Source organism: Argentina silus (genome assembly GCF_951799395.1).
Source record: "Argentina silus genome assembly, chromosome: 1".
In the NCBI taxonomy this organism is placed as follows: Eukaryota; Metazoa; Chordata; class Actinopteri; order Argentiniformes; family Argentinidae; genus Argentina; species Argentina silus.
In genome coordinates, this window is record NC_139655.1 from 14,785,388 (window position 1) to 14,807,469 (window position 22,082).

At 44.9% G+C, this 22,082-nt stretch overlaps 2 protein-coding genes across 2 annotated transcripts in view; both read left to right on the top strand.

The window, feature by feature from the left end:
- LOC310805828 (zonadhesin-like) overlaps positions 1–9,116 on the top strand; it is a gene marked incomplete at both ends in the record, with an annotated part of 13,624 nt that extends 4,508 nt beyond the window's left edge. The window contains 18 exons of the mRNA XM_083671646.1: positions 65–258; positions 659–800; positions 1,561–1,805; positions 1,980–2,128; positions 2,369–2,497; positions 2,734–2,869; positions 3,076–3,217; positions 3,528–3,727; positions 4,120–4,258; positions 5,250–5,443; positions 5,896–6,037; positions 6,412–6,656; positions 6,870–7,018; positions 7,257–7,385; positions 7,614–7,749; positions 7,956–8,097; positions 8,402–8,601; positions 8,964–9,116. Coding sequence (XP_083527772.1) covers positions 65–258; positions 659–800; positions 1,561–1,805; positions 1,980–2,128; positions 2,369–2,497; positions 2,734–2,869; positions 3,076–3,217; positions 3,528–3,727; positions 4,120–4,258; positions 5,250–5,443; positions 5,896–6,037; positions 6,412–6,656; positions 6,870–7,018; positions 7,257–7,385; positions 7,614–7,749; positions 7,956–8,097; positions 8,402–8,601; positions 8,964–9,116 — 2,966 coding nt within the window. The remainder of the gene's footprint in view (positions 1–64; positions 259–658; positions 801–1,560; positions 1,806–1,979; positions 2,129–2,368; positions 2,498–2,733; positions 2,870–3,075; positions 3,218–3,527; positions 3,728–4,119; positions 4,259–5,249; positions 5,444–5,895; positions 6,038–6,411; positions 6,657–6,869; positions 7,019–7,256; positions 7,386–7,613; positions 7,750–7,955; positions 8,098–8,401; positions 8,602–8,963) is intronic.
- A 270-nt stretch (positions 9,117–9,386) lies between these two features.
- zanl (zonadhesin, like) overlaps positions 9,387–22,082 on the top strand; it is a gene marked incomplete at both ends in the record, with an annotated part of 35,362 nt that continues 22,666 nt past the window's right edge. The window contains 22 exons of the mRNA XM_083671774.1: positions 9,387–9,417; positions 10,094–10,287; positions 10,740–10,881; positions 11,644–11,888; positions 12,063–12,211; positions 12,438–12,566; positions 12,811–12,946; positions 13,167–13,308; positions 13,619–13,818; positions 14,201–14,339; positions 15,331–15,524; positions 15,977–16,118; positions 16,493–16,737; positions 16,951–17,099; positions 17,340–17,468; positions 17,697–17,832; positions 18,043–18,184; positions 18,489–18,688; positions 19,048–19,186; positions 20,178–20,371; positions 20,824–20,965; positions 21,728–21,972. Of these exons, the coding sequence (XP_083527900.1) occupies positions 9,387–9,417; positions 10,094–10,287; positions 10,740–10,881; positions 11,644–11,888; positions 12,063–12,211; positions 12,438–12,566; positions 12,811–12,946; positions 13,167–13,308; positions 13,619–13,818; positions 14,201–14,339; positions 15,331–15,524; positions 15,977–16,118; positions 16,493–16,737; positions 16,951–17,099; positions 17,340–17,468; positions 17,697–17,832; positions 18,043–18,184; positions 18,489–18,688; positions 19,048–19,186; positions 20,178–20,371; positions 20,824–20,965; positions 21,728–21,972 (3,564 nt within the window). The remainder of the gene's footprint in view (positions 9,418–10,093; positions 10,288–10,739; positions 10,882–11,643; positions 11,889–12,062; positions 12,212–12,437; positions 12,567–12,810; positions 12,947–13,166; positions 13,309–13,618; positions 13,819–14,200; positions 14,340–15,330; positions 15,525–15,976; positions 16,119–16,492; positions 16,738–16,950; positions 17,100–17,339; positions 17,469–17,696; positions 17,833–18,042; positions 18,185–18,488; positions 18,689–19,047; positions 19,187–20,177; positions 20,372–20,823; positions 20,966–21,727; positions 21,973–22,082) is intronic.

Below are 22,082 nucleotides of genomic sequence, written 5' to 3' on the forward strand. Positions count from 1 at the left end.
CTGTTTAAAATTTTCGCTCTTTCTTCCATTCTGTTACCCCCCCCCACCCCCCCTCTCCCCACAGTTACGTGCCCCCCCAACGCAGAGTACATAGAATGTGGCCCAGCCTGTATCCCCAGCTGTGAGGAGCCCTCCACTAACTGTACTGGCTCCTGTATCAGTGGCTGCTTCTGTAAGCCAGGCTATGTGTTCAAGGGTCGCCGCTGCGTTCCCTTAGACCAGTGTGGCTGCCTGGATGGAGACAACAACTACTACCAGGTCAGAGGTCAACTGCTTGTGAATTCTTATGAATGCTTATGAATACTTATGAATTCTTCTGAAGGCTAATGAATTCTTATGAATGCTTATTAATGCTTAAGAATGCCAATGAATAGTTGTTATTGCCTATGAATGCTAATGAATGCTTATTAATTCTCATGAATGTTTATGTTATGTTAATGAATGGAAGGAGACATCTATTACAAGATCAAAGGTCACCTCTCATGACCTGCTTGTGAATGCTTATGAATGCTTATGAATGTTTGTTTTTTTGCTTTCATGACTGCTTATGATTGGTCATCATGTCTTAAAGATGTATCCGACAACGCTACATGCAGTAAGAGATGGTGTAAGTCTGGGACAAAAGGCTAATGTTCTCTCCATCTCTTCCCTCTACCAGCCAGGAGAGATCATCTTTGGTGACGGCTGCTCTAAGCTGTGCAGGTGTGCTGGTAACTACACCCTGGAGTGTGTGGATAACTCCTGTTCCCCCACTGAGGAGTGTCGGGAGGTCGGGGGTGTACCAGGCTGCTACCCTAAAGGTACGCTTGTCATTATACAGTACCTTTGATGTCAAAAGTGTTGTTAGTGTGCTTGTGAAGCAAAACACTACTGTTCATTCATCATACTTCATTTAATTATTTACTTCTTCCTACTACTCCTACAGCTTTTATGGTTAACATCCCATTCAAACTTTATAACATGCAGAGAGGTTTAACTTGAGTTGCTTCCATTTTATTTAACTCATTATATTTGTTATAATATAATCACTTCAAAATGTTAGGGTTAGGGTTAAGGTTAGGGTTAAGTTGAGCGTTATGTTGTAAAAATAACCCTTTCAATATCTCATGTTGCCTATAGTCCAACAAATACTTTTTCACTGATAGAAACACCCTTTTGGAAGATAGCTAATTTCACTAGTCACATACATGTGCAGTTTGCTGTCAGGATATAGTTGTTAATTTTGCTCACAACAGCCCACATCGTACTCAGGCTGCAATGTTTGTAAAGACTGAAAGTGGTCAAAAATCTTCATTAAGAAGAAGAAATGTTGATACTGTTCATATTGTACAACTCAACATGGGTTTCAATCGTCATCAAAAGCTTATTTATCTTACTTGAAGAGAACTATCTCAGTAATCCTACTCCACTACCAATAATTAGAAAACGTCTAACAAGCTGAGCAAGCACACAGTTTTCCTTTTCTCGCCACTCTCAAAACACCTGAACATTGTGATAGTAATCTAACTTCAACACCCCAGTACTCATTCCACTCACACCTGATGTCATTACTCCCCACAGGTACCTCTACCTGCATAGCCTCAGGCGATCCCCACTACACCACCTTCGACAAGAAGAAATACAACTTCATGGGCAACTGCAGCTACGTGATGTCAGAGCCCTGTAACGACACGTCCGTGCCTCACTTTGAGGTGCACGCAGACAACGAGAACCGCTACAACAAGCCCACCATCTCCTACCTGAAGGCCGTGCACGTGTACGTGCGCGGGGTGAAGGTGTCCATCCTGAAGGGAGGCACCGTGCAGGTGAGAGAGAGGGAGAGGGGGAGGGAGAAAGAGGGGACGAGAGATGTGAAAAGAAGGATGAAACCTGGTTGATATTCAAATGCTAACAATGCAAGGCTAGTCATGCATGACTACTAAGCTAGTTTTTTCACCCATGATGTGAACCCATGTTTGTGCTCTTTTCTCTCCCTGTAGGTGAATGGTACCAACGTGAACATCCCAGTGACCCCAGCTACAGGTGTGTCAGTGTTGAAGTCTGGGAAACACTACACTGTGGCTATGAACTTTGGCGTGACAGTACGCTATGACGGAAACCACTTCATGGACATCAAAGTCATCAAAGAGTGAGTCAAAACAGCTGTTGGCTTTGCAGAACACACACACACACACACACACACACACACACACACACACACACACACACACACACACACACACATACATACGTACACACATGGACCACATGTGAAATAATGCTGTATAATACTTTCATGTATCATCTGGGATTTGTTGCTTTTATCTTTTAAAACGTCTGTTGTTTTACCCAAAATTAAATCAATCAATCAACCTATTCCTCACTGCAGTTATCAGGACAAGCTATGTGGACTGTGTGGTGATTACAATGGAGACTCCAAGGATGACTTCCGCAAACCTGACGGCACACTGGTCACCAGCCCCAACGACTTCGGACACAGCTGGGTCACTGATCCAAAGTGAGTAAAACAGCTTCTCAAACTCACACACACACACATCCACACACACACACACACACACACACGCTAATACATTCTTTCTCTCGTTCTCTTCCCTCTCTATCTGTCTCTCATTTTCTTTCTCTCTTTCTCTTTCTCTCTCTCTATCTCTTTTTATCTCTCTCTGCTCTCTCTCTCAGACACACACACTCACACACAGTGGACTGATGTGTATTCTTTCTCTCTCTCCCCCTCAGCTGCAACAAGCCCAACACCACCACCCCTGGCTGTACTATTGAGGAGCAGGACAGATACGAGAGCTCCGCCTACTGTGGCATGCTATTGGACAAGAATGGACCCTTCGCTGTCTGTCACGCCAAGATCAACCCCAATGTGAGTGGTCATCTGGTTGCCATAACGTTGTGTAGAATAGTGTCATAATAACCATGGCATAGAGTACTGTAGTATCATATCAGATAGCATCTCTTAACTATAGATGTCACACAAAACTGATCAAGGTGAAACTAACAGCCTCAAACTGTGTGTGTGTGTGTGTGTGTGTGTGTGTGTGTGTGTGTGTGTGTGTGTGTGTGTCTCAGAGTCACTTCAAGGACTGCCTGTTTGACCTGTGTGAGCTGGATGGTGCCCAGCCCATCCTGTGTGAGGCCATCGAGGCGTACGTGAACGAGTGTCAGGACCGCGAAGTGACCATAGGATCCTGGAGGAACAGCACCTTCTGCCGTGAGTGGACAGGAATGATGATGATGAGGATGGTGATAATGAGGATGAAGATGAGGAGGAGCAGGATGAGAGTGATGATGATGATGATGATGATGATGATGAGGAAAATGATAATGATGATGATGATAATGAAGATGAGGAGGAGGAGGATGATGGTGATGATGATGATGATGATGATGTTGAGGATGTTGATGCTGATGAGGAGGAGGAGGAGGACACAAGTTATTGTTATTTATAAAACCATTACTTTAGGATAGTCATTGTTCATAACAGATTTCCTTCCATCCTCTCTCCCCCTCCCCCTCCCCAGCTCTGACATGCCCCCCCAACAGCCACTACGAGCCCTGTGCCGCCCCCTGCCAACCCACCTGTGCCACCCAGCCTCCCATAGGGTGCGGTGGTCCCTGTGTAGAGGGATGTGTGTGTGACCCCGGCTACGTCCTCAGTGCTGGCAAGTGTGTGAGGGAGGACAGCTGTGGATGCAAACACACCAACGGACAGTACTACGAGGTGAGGAGGCTGTGTGTGTGTGTGTGTGTGTGTGTGTGTGTGTGTGTGTGTGTGTGTGTGTGTGTGTGTGTGTGTGTGTGTGTGTGTGTGTGTGTGTGTGTGTGTGTGACCTCCTAACACCCTACATTACCAGTATTTTTTTTTTTAAAGTTTCTTCCTTTCTCTTCTACTGTGACTGCCGATGGCACTTATTCTTATGGAAGGTTTTACTAATGATGACTGTCCTACAGTTCATTCACTTACTTAGACAAATGTATTTATTCTATGTCGCTTTGGAAAAAAGCGTCTGCTAAATGACTTTAGTGTTAAAATGGGTGTTGGTTTTCACACAGGCAACCACTCACTTCCTCACATCCATACCCCCCCCCCCCCCCCCTTTATCTCTCTCTCAGCCTGGGGAGGAGTTCTACATGGAGAACTGTCAGGTCAAGTGCAAGTGTAACTCTCCGGTCGTCACCTGTGCTGCTTCAGAATGTCCCCCGCAGACTGAGTGTAAGGTGGAGGGAGGGGAGCTGGGCTGCTACCCCACCAGTAAGTCTGATTAACACACAGAAGAACTCACAAGGCCAGATTCACAACACACATTTAGCCTTATCATCGACAAAAAAAGCAGAACTTCTGCTGGAAATGTGATCTTTGAAAGGGTCATGGCGGTGTGTAGGAGTAAGGGTCACTGGTTATAAGGGAGGGCGGTGTGGCTCAGCAGTTATATGGTGCATTCATGACCAACTCGGAAACTCTGAATTCCCACCTGTGATCTCGGATCTCCGAGTTCAGAGAATTCAAGTGATTTGAGGTTGAAAACTCCAAACGGTATGAATGACCCGCAGGTGATGGCTAATGTTGGTCAGTTAGAACCGCTTCAACTTGTTTTGTTGTTATATTTCCACTTCCTTCGTGTAACTTTTTGAAAATCATGTCTTGCTGGCGGTTACTTTCTTGTTGACATGATGTCAGACAACTACAGGTTGGAAACATGGCCCTTGAGGATGATCCTTGAGTTTCCCACTTGTTATTACGATTTGGAGGGCCGTTCACATGGATTTTTCCCACTCTGAGCTCGTGTTTCCAACAGGAAGAAATGGGAGCAAAGAAATCTGTATTTCTACATCTGTCATTTTTTCATTGTTGTTGTTTCTTTCAGCTCCAACAACTCCATTACCGCCTGTGACCACAGCTAGACCATCAACCCCTGAACCAACTACTGTCAAGCCAACAACACCACCAGGTCAGAATCATGTGTCATATAGACCCCAAAACCCAACCAGCTGTTCCTAGTGTCATAATCTAATATACTCCACTCTTTCTCAATTGTCTGTGTTGCAAAAATGGAAAATTCAATATTGATCATATAAAAGAAAGCTCTGTATTTATGAAAATTGATAACCTACCCTCCCTTAGCCTTATTGCAAATAAGAATGCTTTCTGACTGCCCCAGATGAATAATGAATACAATAGAATAGGATGGAAATAAATGACCTCTCCAGCTGTTTTTTTCACCCCCCAACCCCTCTCCCCACAGTGACGTGCCCCCCCAACGCAGAGTACATAGAATGTGGCCCAGCCTGTATCCCCAGCTGTGAGGAGCCCTCCACTAACTGTACTGGCTCCTGTATCAGTGGCTGCTTCTGTAAGCCAGGCTATGTGTTCAAGGGTCGCCGCTGCGTTCCCTTAGACCAGTGTGGCTGCCTGGATGGAGACAACAACTACTACCAGGTCAGAGGTCAACTGCTTGTGAATTCTTATGAATGCTTATTAATGCTTAAGAATGAATAGTTGTTAATGCCTGTGAATGTTAATGAATGCTTATTAATTCTCAGGAATGTTTATGAATGCTTATGTATGCTTTAAATGCTTCTGAATGCTTCTGAATGCTTAAGAATGTTAATAAATGTTAATGAATGGAAGGAGACATCTATTACAAGATCAAAGGTCACCTCTCATGACCTGCTTATGAATGCTTATGAATGCTTATGATTGCTAGTGAATTCTTATGAATGATAGTGAATGCTTATGAATGCTTATGAATGTTTGTTTTTTTGCTTTCATGACTGCTTATGATTGGTCATCATGTCTTAAAGATGTATCCGACAACGCTACATGCAGTAAGAGATGGTGTAAGTCTGGGACAAAAGGCTAATGTTCTCTCCATCTCTTCCCTCTACCAGCCAGGAGAGATCATCTTTGGTGACGGCTGCTCTAAGCTGTGCAGGTGTGCTGGTAACTACACCCTGGAGTGTGTGGATAACTCCTGTTCCCCCACTGAGGAGTGTCGGGAGGTCGGGGGTGTACCAGGCTGCTACCCTAAAGGTACGCTTGTCATTATACAGTACCTTTGATGTCAAAAGTGTTGTTCGTGTGCTTGTGAAGCAAAACACTACTGTTCATTCATCATACTTCATTTAATTATTTACTTCTTCCTACTACTCCTACAGCTTTTATGGTTAACATCCCATTCAAACTTTATAACATGCAGAGAGGTTTAACTTAAGTTGCTTCCATTTTTTTTTTTAACTCATTATATTTGTTATAATACCAATAATTAGAAAACGTCTAACAAGCTGAGCAAGCACACAGTTTTCCTTTTCTCGCCACTCTCAAAACACCTGAACATTGCGATAGTAATCTAACTTCAACACCCCAGTACTCATTCCACTCACACCTGATGTCATTACTCCCCACAGGTACCTCTACCTGCATAGCCTCAGGCGATCCCCACTACACCACCTTCGACAAGAAGAAATACAACTTCATGGGCAACTGCAGCTACGTGATGTCAGAGCCCTGTAACGACACGTCCGTGCCTCACTTTGAGGTGCACGCAGACAACGAGAACCGCTACAACAAGCCCACCATCTCCTACCTGAAGGCCGTGCACGTGTACGTGCGCGGGGTGAAGGTGTCCATCCTGAAGGGAGGCACCGTGCAGGTGAGAGAGAGGGAGAGGGGGAGGGAGAAAGAGGGGACGAGGGGAGGGAAGAAATGGGAGGGAGGGAGAGAGGAAGGGAAAGATGTGAAAAGAAGGATGAAACCTGGTTGATATTCAAATGCTAACAATGCAAGGCTAGTCATGCATGACTACTCAGCTAGTTTTTTCACCCATGATGTGAACCCATGTTTGTGCTCTTTTCTCTCCCTGTAGGTGAATGGTACCAACGTGAACATCCCAGTGACCCCAGCTACAGGTGTGTCAGTGTTGAAGTCTGGGAAACACTACACTGTGGCTATGAACTTTGGCGTGACAGTACGCTATGACGGAAACCACTTCATGGACATCAAAGTCATCAAAGAGTGAGTCAAAACAGCTGTTGGCTTTGCAGAACACACACACACACACACACACACACACACACACACACACACACACACACACACACACACACATACATACGTACACACATGGACCACATGTGAAATAATGCTGTATAATACTTTCATGTATCATCTGGGATTTGTTGCTTTTATCTTTTAAAACGTCTGTTGTTTTACCCAAAATTAAATCAATCAATCAACCTATTCCTCACTGCAGTTATCAGGACAAGCTATGTGGACTGTGTGGTGATTACAATGGAGACTCCAAGGATGACTTCCGCAAACCTGACGGCACACTGGTCACCAGCCCCAACGACTTCGGACACAGCTGGGTCACTGATCCAAAGTGAGTAAAACAGCTTCTCAAACTCACACACACACACATCCACACACACACACACACACACGCTAATACATTCTTTCTCTCGTTCTCTTCCCTCTCTGTCTGTCTCTCATTTTCTCTCTCTCTCTTTCTCTCTCTCTATCTCTTTTTATCTCTCTCTGCTCTCTCTCTCAGACACACACACTCACACACAGTGGACTGATGTGTATTCTTTCTCTCTCTCCCCCTCAGCTGCAACAAGCCCAACACCACCACCCCTGGCTGTACTATTGAGGAGCAGGACAGATACGAGAGCTCCGCCTACTGTGGCATGCTATTGGACAAGAATGGACCCTTCGCTGTCTGTCACGCCAAGATCAACCCCAATGTGAGTGGTCATCTGGTTGCCATAACGTTGTGTAGAATAGTGTCATAATAACCATGGCATAGAGTACTGTAGTATCATATCAGATAGCATCTCTTAACTATAGATGTCACACAAAACTGATCAAGGTGAAACTAACAGCCTCAAACTGTGTGTGTGTGTGTGTGTGTGTGTGTGTGTGTGTGTGTGTGTGTGTGTGTGTGTCTCAGAGTCACTTCAAGGACTGCCTGTTTGACCTGTGTGAGCTGGATGGTGCCCAGCCCATCCTGTGTGAGGCCATCGAGGCGTACGTGAACGAGTGTCAGGACCGCGAAGTGACCATAGGATCCTGGAGGAACAGCACCTTCTGCCGTGAGTGGACAGGAATGATGATGATGAGGATGGTGATAATGAGGATGAAGATGAGGAGGAGCAGGATGAGAGTGATGATGATGATGATGATGAGGAAAATTATGATGATGATGATGATAATGAAGATGAGGAGGAGGAGGAGGATGATGGTGATGATGATGATGATGATGATGATGAGGATGATGATGCTGATGAGGAGGAGGAGGAGGACACAAGTATTTGTTATTAATAAAACCATTACTTTAGGATAGTCATTGTTCATAACAGATTTCCTTCCATCCTCTCTCCCCCTCCCCCTCCCCAGCTCTGACATGCCCCCCCAACAGCCACTACGAGCCCTGTGTCGCCCCCTGCCAACCTACCTGTGCCACCCAGCCTCCCATAGGGTGCGGTGGTCCCTGTGTAGAGGGATGTGTGTGTGACCCCGGCTACGTCCTCAGTGCTGGCAAGTGTGTGAGGGAGGACAACTGTGGATGCAAACACACCAACGGACAGTACTACGAGGTGAGGAGGCTGTGTGTGTGTGTGTGTGTGTGTGTGTGTGTGTGTGTGTGTGTGTGTGTGTGTGTGTGTGTGTGTGTGTGACCTCCTAACACCCTACATTACCAGTATTTTTTTTTTTTTAAAGTTTCTTCCTTTCTCTTCTACTGTGACTGCCGATGGCACTTATTCTTATGGAAGGTTTTACTAATGATGACTGTCCTACAGTTCATTCACTTACTTAGACAAATGTATTTATTCTATGTCGCTTTGGAAAAAAGCGTCTGCTAAATGACTTTAGTGTTAAAATGGGTGTTGGTGTTCACACAGGCAACCACTCACTTCCTCACATCCATACCCCCCCCCCCCCTTTATCTCTCTCTCAGCCTGGGGAGGAGTTCTACATGGAGAACTGCCAGGTCAAGTGCAAGTGTAACTCTCCGGTCGTCACCTGTGCTGCTTCAGAATGTCCCCCACAGACTGAGTGTAAGGTGGAGGGAGGGGAGCTGGGCTGCTACCCCACCAGTAAGTCTGATTAACACACAGAAGAACTCACAAGGCCAGATTCACAACACACATTTAGCCTTATCATCGACAAAAAAAGCAGAACTTCTGCTGGAAATATGATCTTTGAAAGGGTCATGCTGGTGTGTAGTTGTAAGGGTCACTGGTTATAAGGGAGGGCGGTGTGGCTCAGCAGTTATATGGTGCATTCATGACCAACTCGGAAACTCTGAATTCCCACCTGTGATCTCGGATCTCCGAGTTCAGAGAATTCAAGTGATTTGAGGTTGAAAACTCCAAACGGTATGAATGACCCGCAGGTGATGGCTAATGTTGGTCAGTTAGAACCGCTTCAACTTGTTTTGTTGTTATATTTCCACTTCCTTCGTGTAACCTTTTGAAAATCATGTCTTGCTGGCGGTTACTTTCTTGTTGACATGATGTCAGACAACTACAGGTTGGAAACATGGCCCTTGAGGATGATCCTTGAGTTTCCCACTTGTTATTACGATTCGGAGGGCCGTTCACATGGATTTTTCCCACTCTGAGTTCGTATTCCCAACAGCAGGAAATGGGAGCAAAGAAATCAGTATTTTTGCATCTGCAACTTTTTTATTGTTGTTGTTTCTTTCAGCTCCAACAACTCCATTGCCGCCTGTGACCACAGCGAGACCATCAACCCCTGAACCAACTACTGTCAAGCCAACAACACCACCAGGTCAGAATCATGTGTCATATAGACCCCAAAACCCAACCAGCTGTTCCTAGTGTCATAATCTGATATACTCCACTCTTTCTCAATTGTCTGTGTTGCAAAAATGGAAAATTCAATATTGATCATATAAAAGAAAGCTCTGTATTTATGAAAATTGATAACCTACCCTCCCTTAGCCTTATTGCAAATAAGAATGCTTTCTGACTGCCCCAGATGAATAATGAATACAATAGAATAGGATGGAAATAAATGACCTCTCCAGCTGTTTTTTTCACCCCCCAACCCCTCTCCCCACAGTGACGTGCCCCCCCAACGCAGAGTACATAGAATGTGGCCCAGCCTGTATCCCCAGCTGTGAGGAGCCCTCCACTAACTGTACTGGCTCCTGTATCAGTGGCTGCTTCTGTAAGCCAGGCTATGTGTTCAAGGGTCGCCGCTGCGTTCCCTTAGACCAGTGTGGCTGCCTGGATGGAGACAACAACTACTACCAGGTCAGAGGTCAACTGCTTGTGAATTCTTATGAATGCTTATTAATGCTTAAGAATGAATAGTTGTTAATGCCTGTGAATGTTAATGAATGCTTATTAATTCTCAGGAATGTTTATGAATGCTTATGTATGCTTTAAATGCTTCTGAATGCTTCTGAATGCTTAAGAATGTTAATAAATGTTAATGAATGGAAGGAGACATCTATTACAAGATCAAAGGTCACCTCTCATGACCTGCTTGTGAATGCTTATGAATGCTTATGATTGCTAGTGAATTCTTATGAATGATAGTGAATGCTTATGAATGCTTATGAATGTTTGTTGTTTTGCTTTCATGACTGCTTATGATTGGTCATCATGTCTTAAAGATGTATCCGACAACGCTACATGCAGTAAGAGATGGTGTAAGTCTGGGACAAAAGGCTAATGTTCTCTCCATCTCTTCCCTCTACCAGCCAGGAGAGATCATCTTTGGTGACGGCTGCTCTAAGCTGTGCAGGTGTGCTGGTAACTACACCCTGGAGTGTGTGGATAACTCCTGTTCCCCCACTGAGGAGTGTCGGGAGGTCGGGGGTGTACCAGGCTGCTACCCTAAAGGTACGCTTGTCATTATACAGTACCTTTGATGTCAAAAGTGTTGTTAGTGTGCTTGTGAAGCAAAACACTACTGTTCATTCATCATACTTCATTTAATTATTGACTTCTTCCTACTACTCCTACAGCTTTTATGGTTAACATCCCATTCAAACTTTATAACATGCAGAGAGGTTTAACTTAAGTTGCTTCCATTTTTTTTTTTACTCATTATATTTGTTATAATATAATCACTTCAAAATGTTAGGGTTAGGGTTAAGGTTAGGGTTAAGTTGAGCGTTATGTTGTAAAAATAACCCTTTCAATACCTCATGTTGCCTATAGTCCAACAAATACGTTTTCACTGATAGAAACACCCTTTTGGAAGATAGCTAATTTCACTAGTCACATACATGTGCAGTTTGCTGTCAGGATATAGTTGTTAATTTTGCTCACAACAGCCCACATCGTACTCAGGCTGCAATGTTTGTAAAGACTGAAAGTGGTCAAAAATCTTCATTAAGAAGAAGAAATGTTGATACTGTTCATATTGTACAACTCAACATGGGTTTCAATCGTCACCAAAAGCTTATTTATCTTACTTGAAGAGAACTATCTCAGTAATCCTACTCCACTACCAATAATTAGAAAACGTCTAACAAGCTGAGCAAGCACACAGTTTTCCTCTTCTCGCCACTCTCAAAACACCTGAACATTGTGATAGTAATCTAACTTCAACACCCCAGTACTCATTCCACTCACACCTGATGTCATTACTCCCCACAGGTACCTCTACCTGCATAGCCTCAGGCGATCCCCACTACACCACCTTCGACAAGAAGAAATACAACTTCATGGGCAACTGCAGCTACGTGATGTCAGAGCCCTGTAACGACACGTCCGTGCCTCACTTTGAGGTGCACGCAGACAACGAGAACCGCTACAACAAGCCCACCATCTCCTACCTGAAGGCCGTGCACGTGTACGTGCGCGGGGTGAAGGTGTCCATCCTGAAGGGAGGCACCGTGCAGGTGAGAGAGAGGGAGAGGGGGAGGGAGAAAGAGGGGACGAGAGATGTGAAAAGAAGGATGAAACCTGGTTGATATTCAAATGCTAACAATGCAAGGCTAGTCATGCATGACTACTAAGCTAGTTTTTTCACCCATGATGTGAACCCATGTTTGTGCTCTTTTCTCTCCCTGTAGGTGAATGGTACCAACGTGAACATCCCAGTGACCCCAGCTACAGGTGTGTCAGTGTTGAAGTCTGGGAAACACTACACAGTGGCTATGAACTTTGGCGTGACAGTACGCTATGACGGAAACCACTTCATGGACATCAAAGTCATCAAAGAGTGAGTCAAAACAGCTGTTGGCTTTGCAGAACACACACACACACACACACACACACACACACACACACACACACACATACATACGTACACACATGGACCACATGTGAAATAATGCTGTATAATACTTTCATGTATCATCTGGGATTTGTTGCTTTTATCTTTTAAAACGTCTGTTGTTTTACCCAAAATTAAATCAATCAATCAATCAACCTATTCCTCACTGCAGTTATCAGGACAAGCTATGTGGACTGTGTGGTGATTACAATGGAGACTCCAAGGATGACTTCCGCAAACCTGACGGCACACTGGTCACCAGCCCCAACGACTTCGGACACAGCTGGGTCACTGATCCAAAGTGAGTAAAACAGCTTCTCAAACTCACACACACACACACATCCACACACACACACACACACACACACACACACACACGCTAATACATTCTTTCTCTCGTTCTCTTCCCTCTCTGTCTGTCTCTCATTTTCTCTCTCTCTCTTTCTCTCTCTCTATCTCTTTTTATCTCTCTCTGCTCTCTCTCTCAGACACACACACTCACACACAGTGGACTGATGTGTATTCTTTCTCTCTCTCCCCCTCAGCTGCAACAAGCCCAACACCACCACCCCTGGCTGTACTATTGAGGAGCAGGACAGATACGAGAGCTCCGCCTACTGTGGCATGCTATTGGACAAGAATGGACCCTTCGCTGTCTGTCACGCCAAGATCAACCCCAATGTGAGTGGTCATCTGGTTGCCATAACGTTGTATAGAATAGTGTCATAATAACCATGGCATAGAGTACTGTAGTATCATATCAGATAGCATCTCTTAACTATAGATGTCACACAAAACTGATCAAGGCGAAACTAACAGCCTTAAACTGTGTGTGTGTGTGTGTGTGTGTGTGTGTGTGTGTGTGTGTGTGTGTGTGTGTGTGTGTGTGTGTGTGTCTCAGAGTCACTTCAAGGACTGCCTGTTTGACCTGTGTGAGCTGGATGGTGCCCAGCCCATCCTGTGTGAGGCCATCGAGGCGTACGTGAACGAGTGTCAGGACCGCGAAGTGACCATAGGATCCTGGAGGAACAGCACCTTCTGCCGTGAGTGGACAGGAATGATGATGATGAGGATGGTGATAATGAGGATGAAGATGAGGAGGAGCAGGATGAGAGTGATGATGATGATGATGATGATGATGATGAGGAAAATGATAATGATGATGATGATAATGAAGATGAGGAGGAGGAGGATGATGGTGATGATGATGATGATGATGATGTTGAGGATGTTGATGCTGATGAGGAGGAGGAGGAGGACACAAGTTATTGTTATTTATAAAACCATTACTTTAGGATAGTCATTGTTCATAACAGATTTCCTTCCATCCTCTCTCCCCCTCCCCCTCCCCAGCTCTGACATGCCCCCCCAACAGCCACTACGAGCCCTGTGCCGCCCCCTGCCAACCCACCTGTGCCACCCAGCCTCCCATAGGGTGCAGTGGTCCCTGTGTAGAGGGATGTGTGTGTGACCCCGGCTACGTCCTCAGTGCTGGCAAGTGTGTGAGGGAGGACAGCTGTGGATGCAAACACACCAACGGACAGTACTACGAGGTGAGGAGGCTGTGTGTGTGTGTGTGTGTGTGTGTGTGTGTGTGTGTGTGTGTGTGTGTGTGTGTGTGTGTGTGTGTGTGTGTGTGTGTGTGTGTGTGTGACCTCCTAACACCCTACATTACCAGTATTTTTTTTTTTAAAGTTTCTTCCTTTCTCTTCTACTGTGACTGCCGATGGCACTTATTCTTATGGAAGGTTTTACTAATGATGACTGTCCTACAGTTCATTCACTTACTTAGACAAATGTATTTATTCTATGTCGCTTTGGAAAAAAGCGTCTGCTAAATGACTTTAGTGTTAAAATGGGTGTTGGTTTTCACACAGGCAACCACTCACTTCCTCACATCCATACCCCCCCCCCCCCCCTTTATCTCTCTCTCAGCCTGGGGAGGAGTTCTACATGGAGAACTGTCAGGTCAAGTGCAAGTGTAACTCTCCGGTCGTCACCTGTGCTGCTTCAGAATGTCCCCCGCAGACTGAGTGTAAGGTGGAGGGAGGGGAGCTGGGCTGCTACCCCACCAGTAAGTCTGATTAACACACAGAAGAACTCACAAGGCCAGATTCACAACACACATTTAGCCTTATCATCGACAAAAAAAGCAGAACTTCTGCTGGAAATGTGATCTTTGAAAGGGTCATGGCGGTGTGTAGGAGTAAGGGTCACTGGTTACAAGGGAGGGCGGTGTGGCTCAGCAGTTATATGGTGCATTCATGACCAACTCGGAAACTCTGAATTCCCACCTGTGATCTCGGATCTCCGAGTTCAGAGAATTCAAGTGATTTGAGGTTGAAAACTCCAAACGGTATGAATGACCCGCAGGTGATGGCTAATGTTGGTCAGTTAGAACCGCTTCAACTTGTTTTGTTGTTATATTTCCACTTCCTTCGTGTAACTTTTTGAAAATCATGTCTTGCTGGCGGTTACTTTCTTGTTGACATGATGTCAGACAACTACAGGTTGGAAACATGGCCCTTGAGGATGATCCTTGAGTTTCCCACTTGTTATTACGATTTGGAGGGCCGTTCACATGGATTTTTCCCACTCTGAGCTCGTGTTTCCAACAGGAAGAAATGGGAGCAAAGAAATCTGTATTTCTACATCTGTCATTTTTTCATTGTTGTTGTTTCTTTCAGCTCCAACAACTCCATTACCGCCTGTGACCACAGCTAGACCATCAACCCCTGAACCAACTACTGTCAAGCCAACAACACCACCAGGTCAGAATCATGTGTCATATAGACCCCAAAACCCAACCAGCTGTTCCTAGTGTCATAATCTAATATACTCCACTCTTTCTCAATTGTCTGTGTTGCAAAAATGGAAAATTCAATATTGATCATATAAAAGAAAGCTCTGTATTTATGAAAATTGATAACCTACCCTCCCTTAGCCTTATTGCAAATAAGAATGCTTTCTGACTGCCCCAGATGAATAATGAATACAATAGAATAGGATGGAAATAAATGACCTCTCCAGCTGTTTTTTTCACCCCCCAACCCCTCTCCCCACAGTGACGTGCCCCCCCAACGCAGAGTACATAGAATGTGGCCCAGCCTGTATCCCCAGCTGTGAGGAGCCCTCCACTAACTGTACTGGCTCCTGTATCAGTGGCTGCTTCTGTAAGCCAGGCTATGTGTTCAAGGGTCGCCGCTGCGTTCCCTTAGACCAGTGTGGCTGCCTGGATGGAGACAACAACTACTACCAGGTCAGAGGTCAACTGCTTGTGAATTCTTATGAATGCTTATTAATGCTTAAGAATGAATAGTTGTTAATGCCTGTGAATGTTAATGAATGCTTATTAATTCTCAGGAATGTTTATGAATGCTTATGTATGCTTTAAATGCTTCTGAATGCTTCTGAATGCTTAAGAATGTTAATAAATGTTAATGAATGGAAGGAGACATCTATTACAAGATCAAAGGTCACCTCTCATGACCTGCTTATGAATGCTTATGAATGCTTATGATTGCTAGTGAATTCTTATGAATGATAGTGAATGCTTATGAATGCTTATGAATGTTTGTTTTTTTGCTTTCATGACTGCTTATGATTGGTCATCATGTCTTAAAGATGTATCCGACAACGCTACATGCAGTAAGAGATGGTGTAAGTCTGGGACAAAAGGCTAATGTTCTCTCCATCTCTTCCCTCTACCAGCCAGGAGAGATCATCTTTGGTGACGGCTGCTCTAAGCTGTGCAGGTGTGCTGGTAACTACACCCTGGAGTGTGTGGATAACTCCTGTTCCCCCACTGAGGAGTGTCGGGAGGTCGGGGGTGTACCAGGCTGCTACCCTAAAGGTACGCTTGTCATTATACAGTACCTTTGATGTCAAAAGTGTTGTTCGTGTGCTTGTGAAGCAAAACACTACTGTTCATTCATCATACTTCATTTAATTATTTACTTCTTCCTACTACTCCTACAGCTTTTATGGTTAACATCCCATTCAAACTTTATAACATGCAGAGAGGTTTAACTTAAGTTGCTTCCATTTTTTTTTTTAACTCATTATATTTGTTATAATACCAATAATTAGAAAACGTCTAACAAGCTGAGCAAGCACACAGTTTTCCTTTTCTCGCCACTCTCAAAACACCTGAACATTGCGATAGTAATCTAACTTCAACACCCCAGTACTCATTCCACTCACACCTGATGTCATTACTCCCCACAGGTACCTCTACCTGCATAGCCTCAGGCGATCCCCACTACACCACCTTCGACAAGAAGAAATACAACTTCATGGGCAACTGCAGCTACGTGATGTCAGAGCCCTGTAACGACACGTCCGTGCCTCACTTTGAGGTGCACGCAGACAACGAGAACCGCTACAACAAGCCCACCATCTCCTACCTGAAGGCCGTGCACGTGTACGTGCGCGGGGTGAAGGTGTCCATCCTGAAGGGAGGCACCGTGCAGGTGAGAGAGAGGGAGAGGGGGAGGGAGAAAGAGGGGACGAGGGGAGGGAAGAAATGGGAGGGAGGGAGAGAGGAAGGGAAAGATGTGAAAAGAAGGATGAAACCTGGTTGATATTCAAATGCTAACAATGCAAGGCTAGTCATGCATGACTACTCAGCTAGTTTTTTCACCCATGATGTGAACCCATGTTTGTGCTCTTTTCTCTCCCTGTAGGTGAATGGTACCAACGTGAACATCCCAGTGACCCCAGCTACAGGTGTGTCAGTGTTGAAGTCTGGGAAACACTACACTGTGGCTATGAACTTTGGCGTGACAGTACGCTATGACGGAAACCACTTCATGGACATCAAAGTCATCAAAGAGTGAGTCAAAACAGCTGTTGGCTTTGCAGAACACACACACACACACACACACACACACACACACACACACACACACACACACACACACACACACATACATACGTACACACATGGACCACATGTGAAATAATGCTGTATAATACTTTCATGTATCATCTGGGATTTGTTGCTTTTATCTTTTAAAACGTCTGTTGTTTTACCCAAAATTAAATCAATCAATCAACCTATTCCTCACTGCAGTTATCAGGACAAGCTATGTGGACTGTGTGGTGATTACAATGGAGACTCCAAGGATGACTTCCGCAAACCTGACGGCACACTGGTCACCAGCCCCAACGACTTCGGACACAGCTGGGTCACTGATCCAAAGTGAGTAAAACAGCTTCTCAAACTCACACACACACACATCCACACACACACACACACACACGCTAATACATTCTTTCTCTCGTTCTCTTCCCTCTCTGTCTGTCTCTCATTTTCTCTCTCTCTCTTTCTCTCTCTCTATCTCTTTTTATCTCTCTCTGCTCTCTCTCTCAGACACACACACTCACACACAGTGGACTGATGTGTATTCTTTCTCTCTCTCCCCCTCAGCTGCAACAAGCCCAACACCACCACCCCTGGCTGTACTATTGAGGAGCAGGACAGATACGAGAGCTCCGCCTACTGTGGCATGCTATTGGACAAGAATGGACCCTTCGCTGTCTGTCACGCCAAGATCAACCCCAATGTGAGTGGTCATCTGGTTGCCATAACGTTGTGTAGAATAGTGTCATAATAACCATGGCATAGAGTACTGTAGTATCATATCAGATAGCATCTCTTAACTATAGATGTCACACAAAACTGATCAAGGTGAAACTAACAGCCTCAAACTGTGTGTGTGTGTGTGTGTGTGTGTGTGTGTGTGTGTGTGTGTGTGTGTGTGTGTGTGTCTCAGAGTCACTTCAAGGACTGCCTGTTTGACCTGTGTGAGCTGGATGGTGCCCAGCCCATCCTGTGTGAGGCCATCGAGGCGTACGTGAACGAGTGTCAGGACCGCGAAGTGACCATAGGATCCTGGAGGAACAGCACCTTCTGCCGTGAGTGGACAGGAATGATGATGATGAGGATGGTGATAATGAGGATGAAGATGAGGAGGAGCAGGATGAGAGTGATGATGATGATGATGATGAGGAAAATTATGATGATGATGATGATAATGAAGATGAGGAGGAGGAGGAGGATGATGGTGATGATGATGATGATGATGATGATGAGGATGATGATGCTGATGAGGAGGAGGAGGAGGACACAAGTATTTGTTATTAATAAAACCATTACTTTAGGATAGTCATTGTTCATAACAGATTTCCTTCCATCCTCTCTCCCCCTCCCCCTCCCCAGCTCTGACATGCCCCCCCAACAGCCACTACGAGCCCTGTGTCGCCCCCTGCCAACCTACCTGTGCCACCCAGCCTCCCATAGGGTGCGGTGGTCCCTGTGTAGAGGGATGTGTGTGTGACCCCGGCTACGTCCTCAGTGCTGGCAAGTGTGTGAGGGAGGACAACTGTGGATGCAAACACACCAACGGACAGTACTACGAGGTGAGGAGGCTGTGTGTGTGTGTGTGTGTGTGTGTGTGTGTGTGTGTGTGTGTGTGTGTGTGTGTGTGTGTGTGTGTGACCTCCTAACACCCTACATTACCAGTATTTTTTTTTTTTTAAAGTTTCTTCCTTTCTCTTCTACTGTGACTGCCGATGGCACTTATTCTTATGGAAGGTTTTACTAACGATGACTGTCCTACAGTTCATTCACTTACTTAGACAAATGTATTTATTCTATGTCGCTTTGGAAAAAAGCGTCTGCTAAATGACTTTAGTGTTAAAATGGGTGTTGGTGTTCACACAGGCAACCACTCACTTCCTCACATCCATACCCCCCCCCCCCTTTATCTCTCTCTCAGCCTGGGGAGGAGTTCTACATGGAGAACTGCCAGGTCAAGTGCAAGTGTAACTCTCCGGTCGTCACCTGTGCTGCTTCAGAATGTCCCCCACAGACTGAGTGTAAGGTGGAGGGAGGGGAGCTGGGCTGCTACCCCACCAGTAAGTCTGATTAACACACAGAAGAACTCACAAGGCCAGATTCACAACACACATTTAGCCTTATCATCGACAAAAAAAGCAGAACTTCTGCTGGAAATATGATCTTTGAAAGGGTCATGCTGGTGTGTAGTTGTAAGGGTCACTGGTTATAAGGGAGGGCGGTGTGGCTCAGCAGTTATATGGTGCATTCATGACCAACTCGGAAACTCTGAATTCCCACCTGTGATCTCGGATCTCCGAGTTCAGAGAATTCAAGTGATTTGAGGTTGAAAACTCCAAACGGTATGAATGACCCGCAGGTGATGGCTAATGTTGGTCAGTTAGAACCGCTTCAACTTGTTTTGTTGTTATATTTCCACTTCCTTCGTGTAACCTTTTGAAAATCATGTCTTGCTGGCGGTTACTTTCTTGTTGACATGATGTCAGACAACTACAGGTTGGAAACATGGCCCTTGAGGATGATCCTTGAGTTTCCCACTTGTTATTACGATTCGGAGGGCCGTTCACATGGATTTTTCCCACTCTGAGTTCGTATTCCCAACAGCAGGAAATGGGAGCAAAGAAATCAGTATTTTTGCATCTGCAACTTTTTTATTGTTGTTGTTTCTTTCAGCTCCAACAACTCCATTACCGCCTGTGACCACAGCGAGACCATCAACCCCTGAACCAACTACTGTCAAGCCAACAACACCACCAGGTCAGAATCATGTGTCATATAGACCCCAAAACCCAACCAGCTGTTCCTAGTGTCATAATCTGATATACTCCACTCTTTCTCAATTGTCTGTGTTGCAAAAATGGAAAATTCAATATTGATCATATAAAAGAAAGCTCTGTATTTATGAAAATTGATAACCTACCCTCCCTTAGCCTTATTGCAAATAAGAATGCTTTCTGACTGCCCCAGATGAATAATGAATACAATAGAATAGGATGGAAATAAATGACCTCTCCAGCTGTTTTTTTCACCCCCCAACCCCTCTCCCCACAGTGACGTGCCCCCCCAACGCAGAGTACATAGAATGTGGCCCAGCCTGTATCCCCAGCTGTGAGGAGCCCTCCACTAACTGTACTGGCTCCTGTATCAGTGGCTGCTTCTGTAAGCCAGGCTATGTGTTCAAGGGTCGCCGCTGCGTTCCCTTAGACCAGTGTGGCTGCCTGGATGGAGACAACAACTACTACCAGGTCAGAGGTCAACTGCTTGTGAATTCTTATGAATGCTTATTAATGCTTAAGAATGAATAGTTGTTAATGCCTGTGAATGTTAATGAATGCTTATTAATTCTCAGGAATGTTTATGAATGCTTATGTATGCTTTAAATGCTTCTGAATGCTTCTGAATGCTTAAGAATGTTAATAAATGTTAATGAATGGAAGGAGACATCTATTACAAGATCAAAGGTCACCTCTCATGACCTGCTTGTGAATGCTTATGAATGCTTATGATTGCTAGTGAATTCTTATGAATGATAGTGAATGCTTATGAATGCTTATGAATGTTTGTTGTTTTGCTTTCATGACTGCTTATGATTGGTCATCATGTCTTAAAGATGTATCCGACAACGCTACATGCAGTAAGAGATGGTGTAAGTCTGGGACAAAAGGCTAATGTTCTCTCCATCTCTTCCCTCTACCAGCCAGGAGAGATCATCTTTGGTGACGGCTGCTCTAAGCTGTGCAGGTGTGCTGGTAACTACACCCTGGAGTGTGTGGATAACTCCTGTTCCCCCACTGAGGAGTGTCGGGAGGTCGGGGGTGTACCAGGCTGCTACCCTAAAGGTACGCTTGTCATTATACAGTACCTTTGATGTCAAAAGTGTTGTTAGTGTGCTTGTGAAGCAAAACACTACTGTTCATTCATCATACTTCATTTAATTATTGACTTCTTCCTACTACTCCTACAGCTTTTATGGTTAACATCCCATTCAAACTTTATAACATGCAGAGAGGTTTAACTTAAGTTGCTTCCATTTTTTTTTTTACTCATTATATTTGTTATAATATAATCACTTCAAAATGTTAGGGTTAGGGTTAAGGTTAGGGTTAAGTTGAGCGTTATGTTGTAAAAATAACCCTTTCAATACCTCATGTTGCCTATAGTCCAACAAATACGTTTTCACTGATAGAAACACCCTTTTGGAAGATAGCTAATTTCACTAGTCACATACATGTGCAGTTTGCTGTCAGGATATAGTTGTTAATTTTGCTCACAACAGCCCACATCGTACTCAGGCTGCAATGTTTGTAAAGACTGAAAGTGGTCAAAAATCTTCATTAAGAAGAAGAAATGTTGATACTGTTCATATTGTACAACTCAACATGGGTTTCAATCGTCACCAAAAGCTTATTTATCTTACTTGAAGAGAACTATCTCAGTAATCCTACTCCACTACCAATAATTAGAAAACGTCTAACAAGCTGAGCAAGCACACAGTTTTCCTCTTCTCGCCACTCTCAAAACACCTGAACATTGTGATAGTAATCTAACTTCAACACCCCAGTACTCATTCCACTCACACCTGATGTCATTACTCCCCACAGGTACCTCTACCTGCATAGCCTCAGGCGATCCCCACTACACCACCTTCGACAAGAAGAAATACAACTTCATGGGCAACTGCAGCTACGTGATGTCAGAGCCCTGTAACGACACGTCCGTGCCTCACTTTGAGGTGCACGCAGACAACGAGAACCGCTACAACAAGCCCACCATCTCCTACCTGAAGGCCGTGCACGTGTACGTGCGCGGGGTGAAGGTGTCCATCCTGAAGGGAGGCACCGTGCAGGTGAGAGAGAGGGAGAGGGGGAGGGAGAAAGAGGGGACGAGAGATGTGAAAAGAAGGATGAAACCTGGTTGATATTCAAATGCTAACAATGCAAGGCTAGTCATGCATGA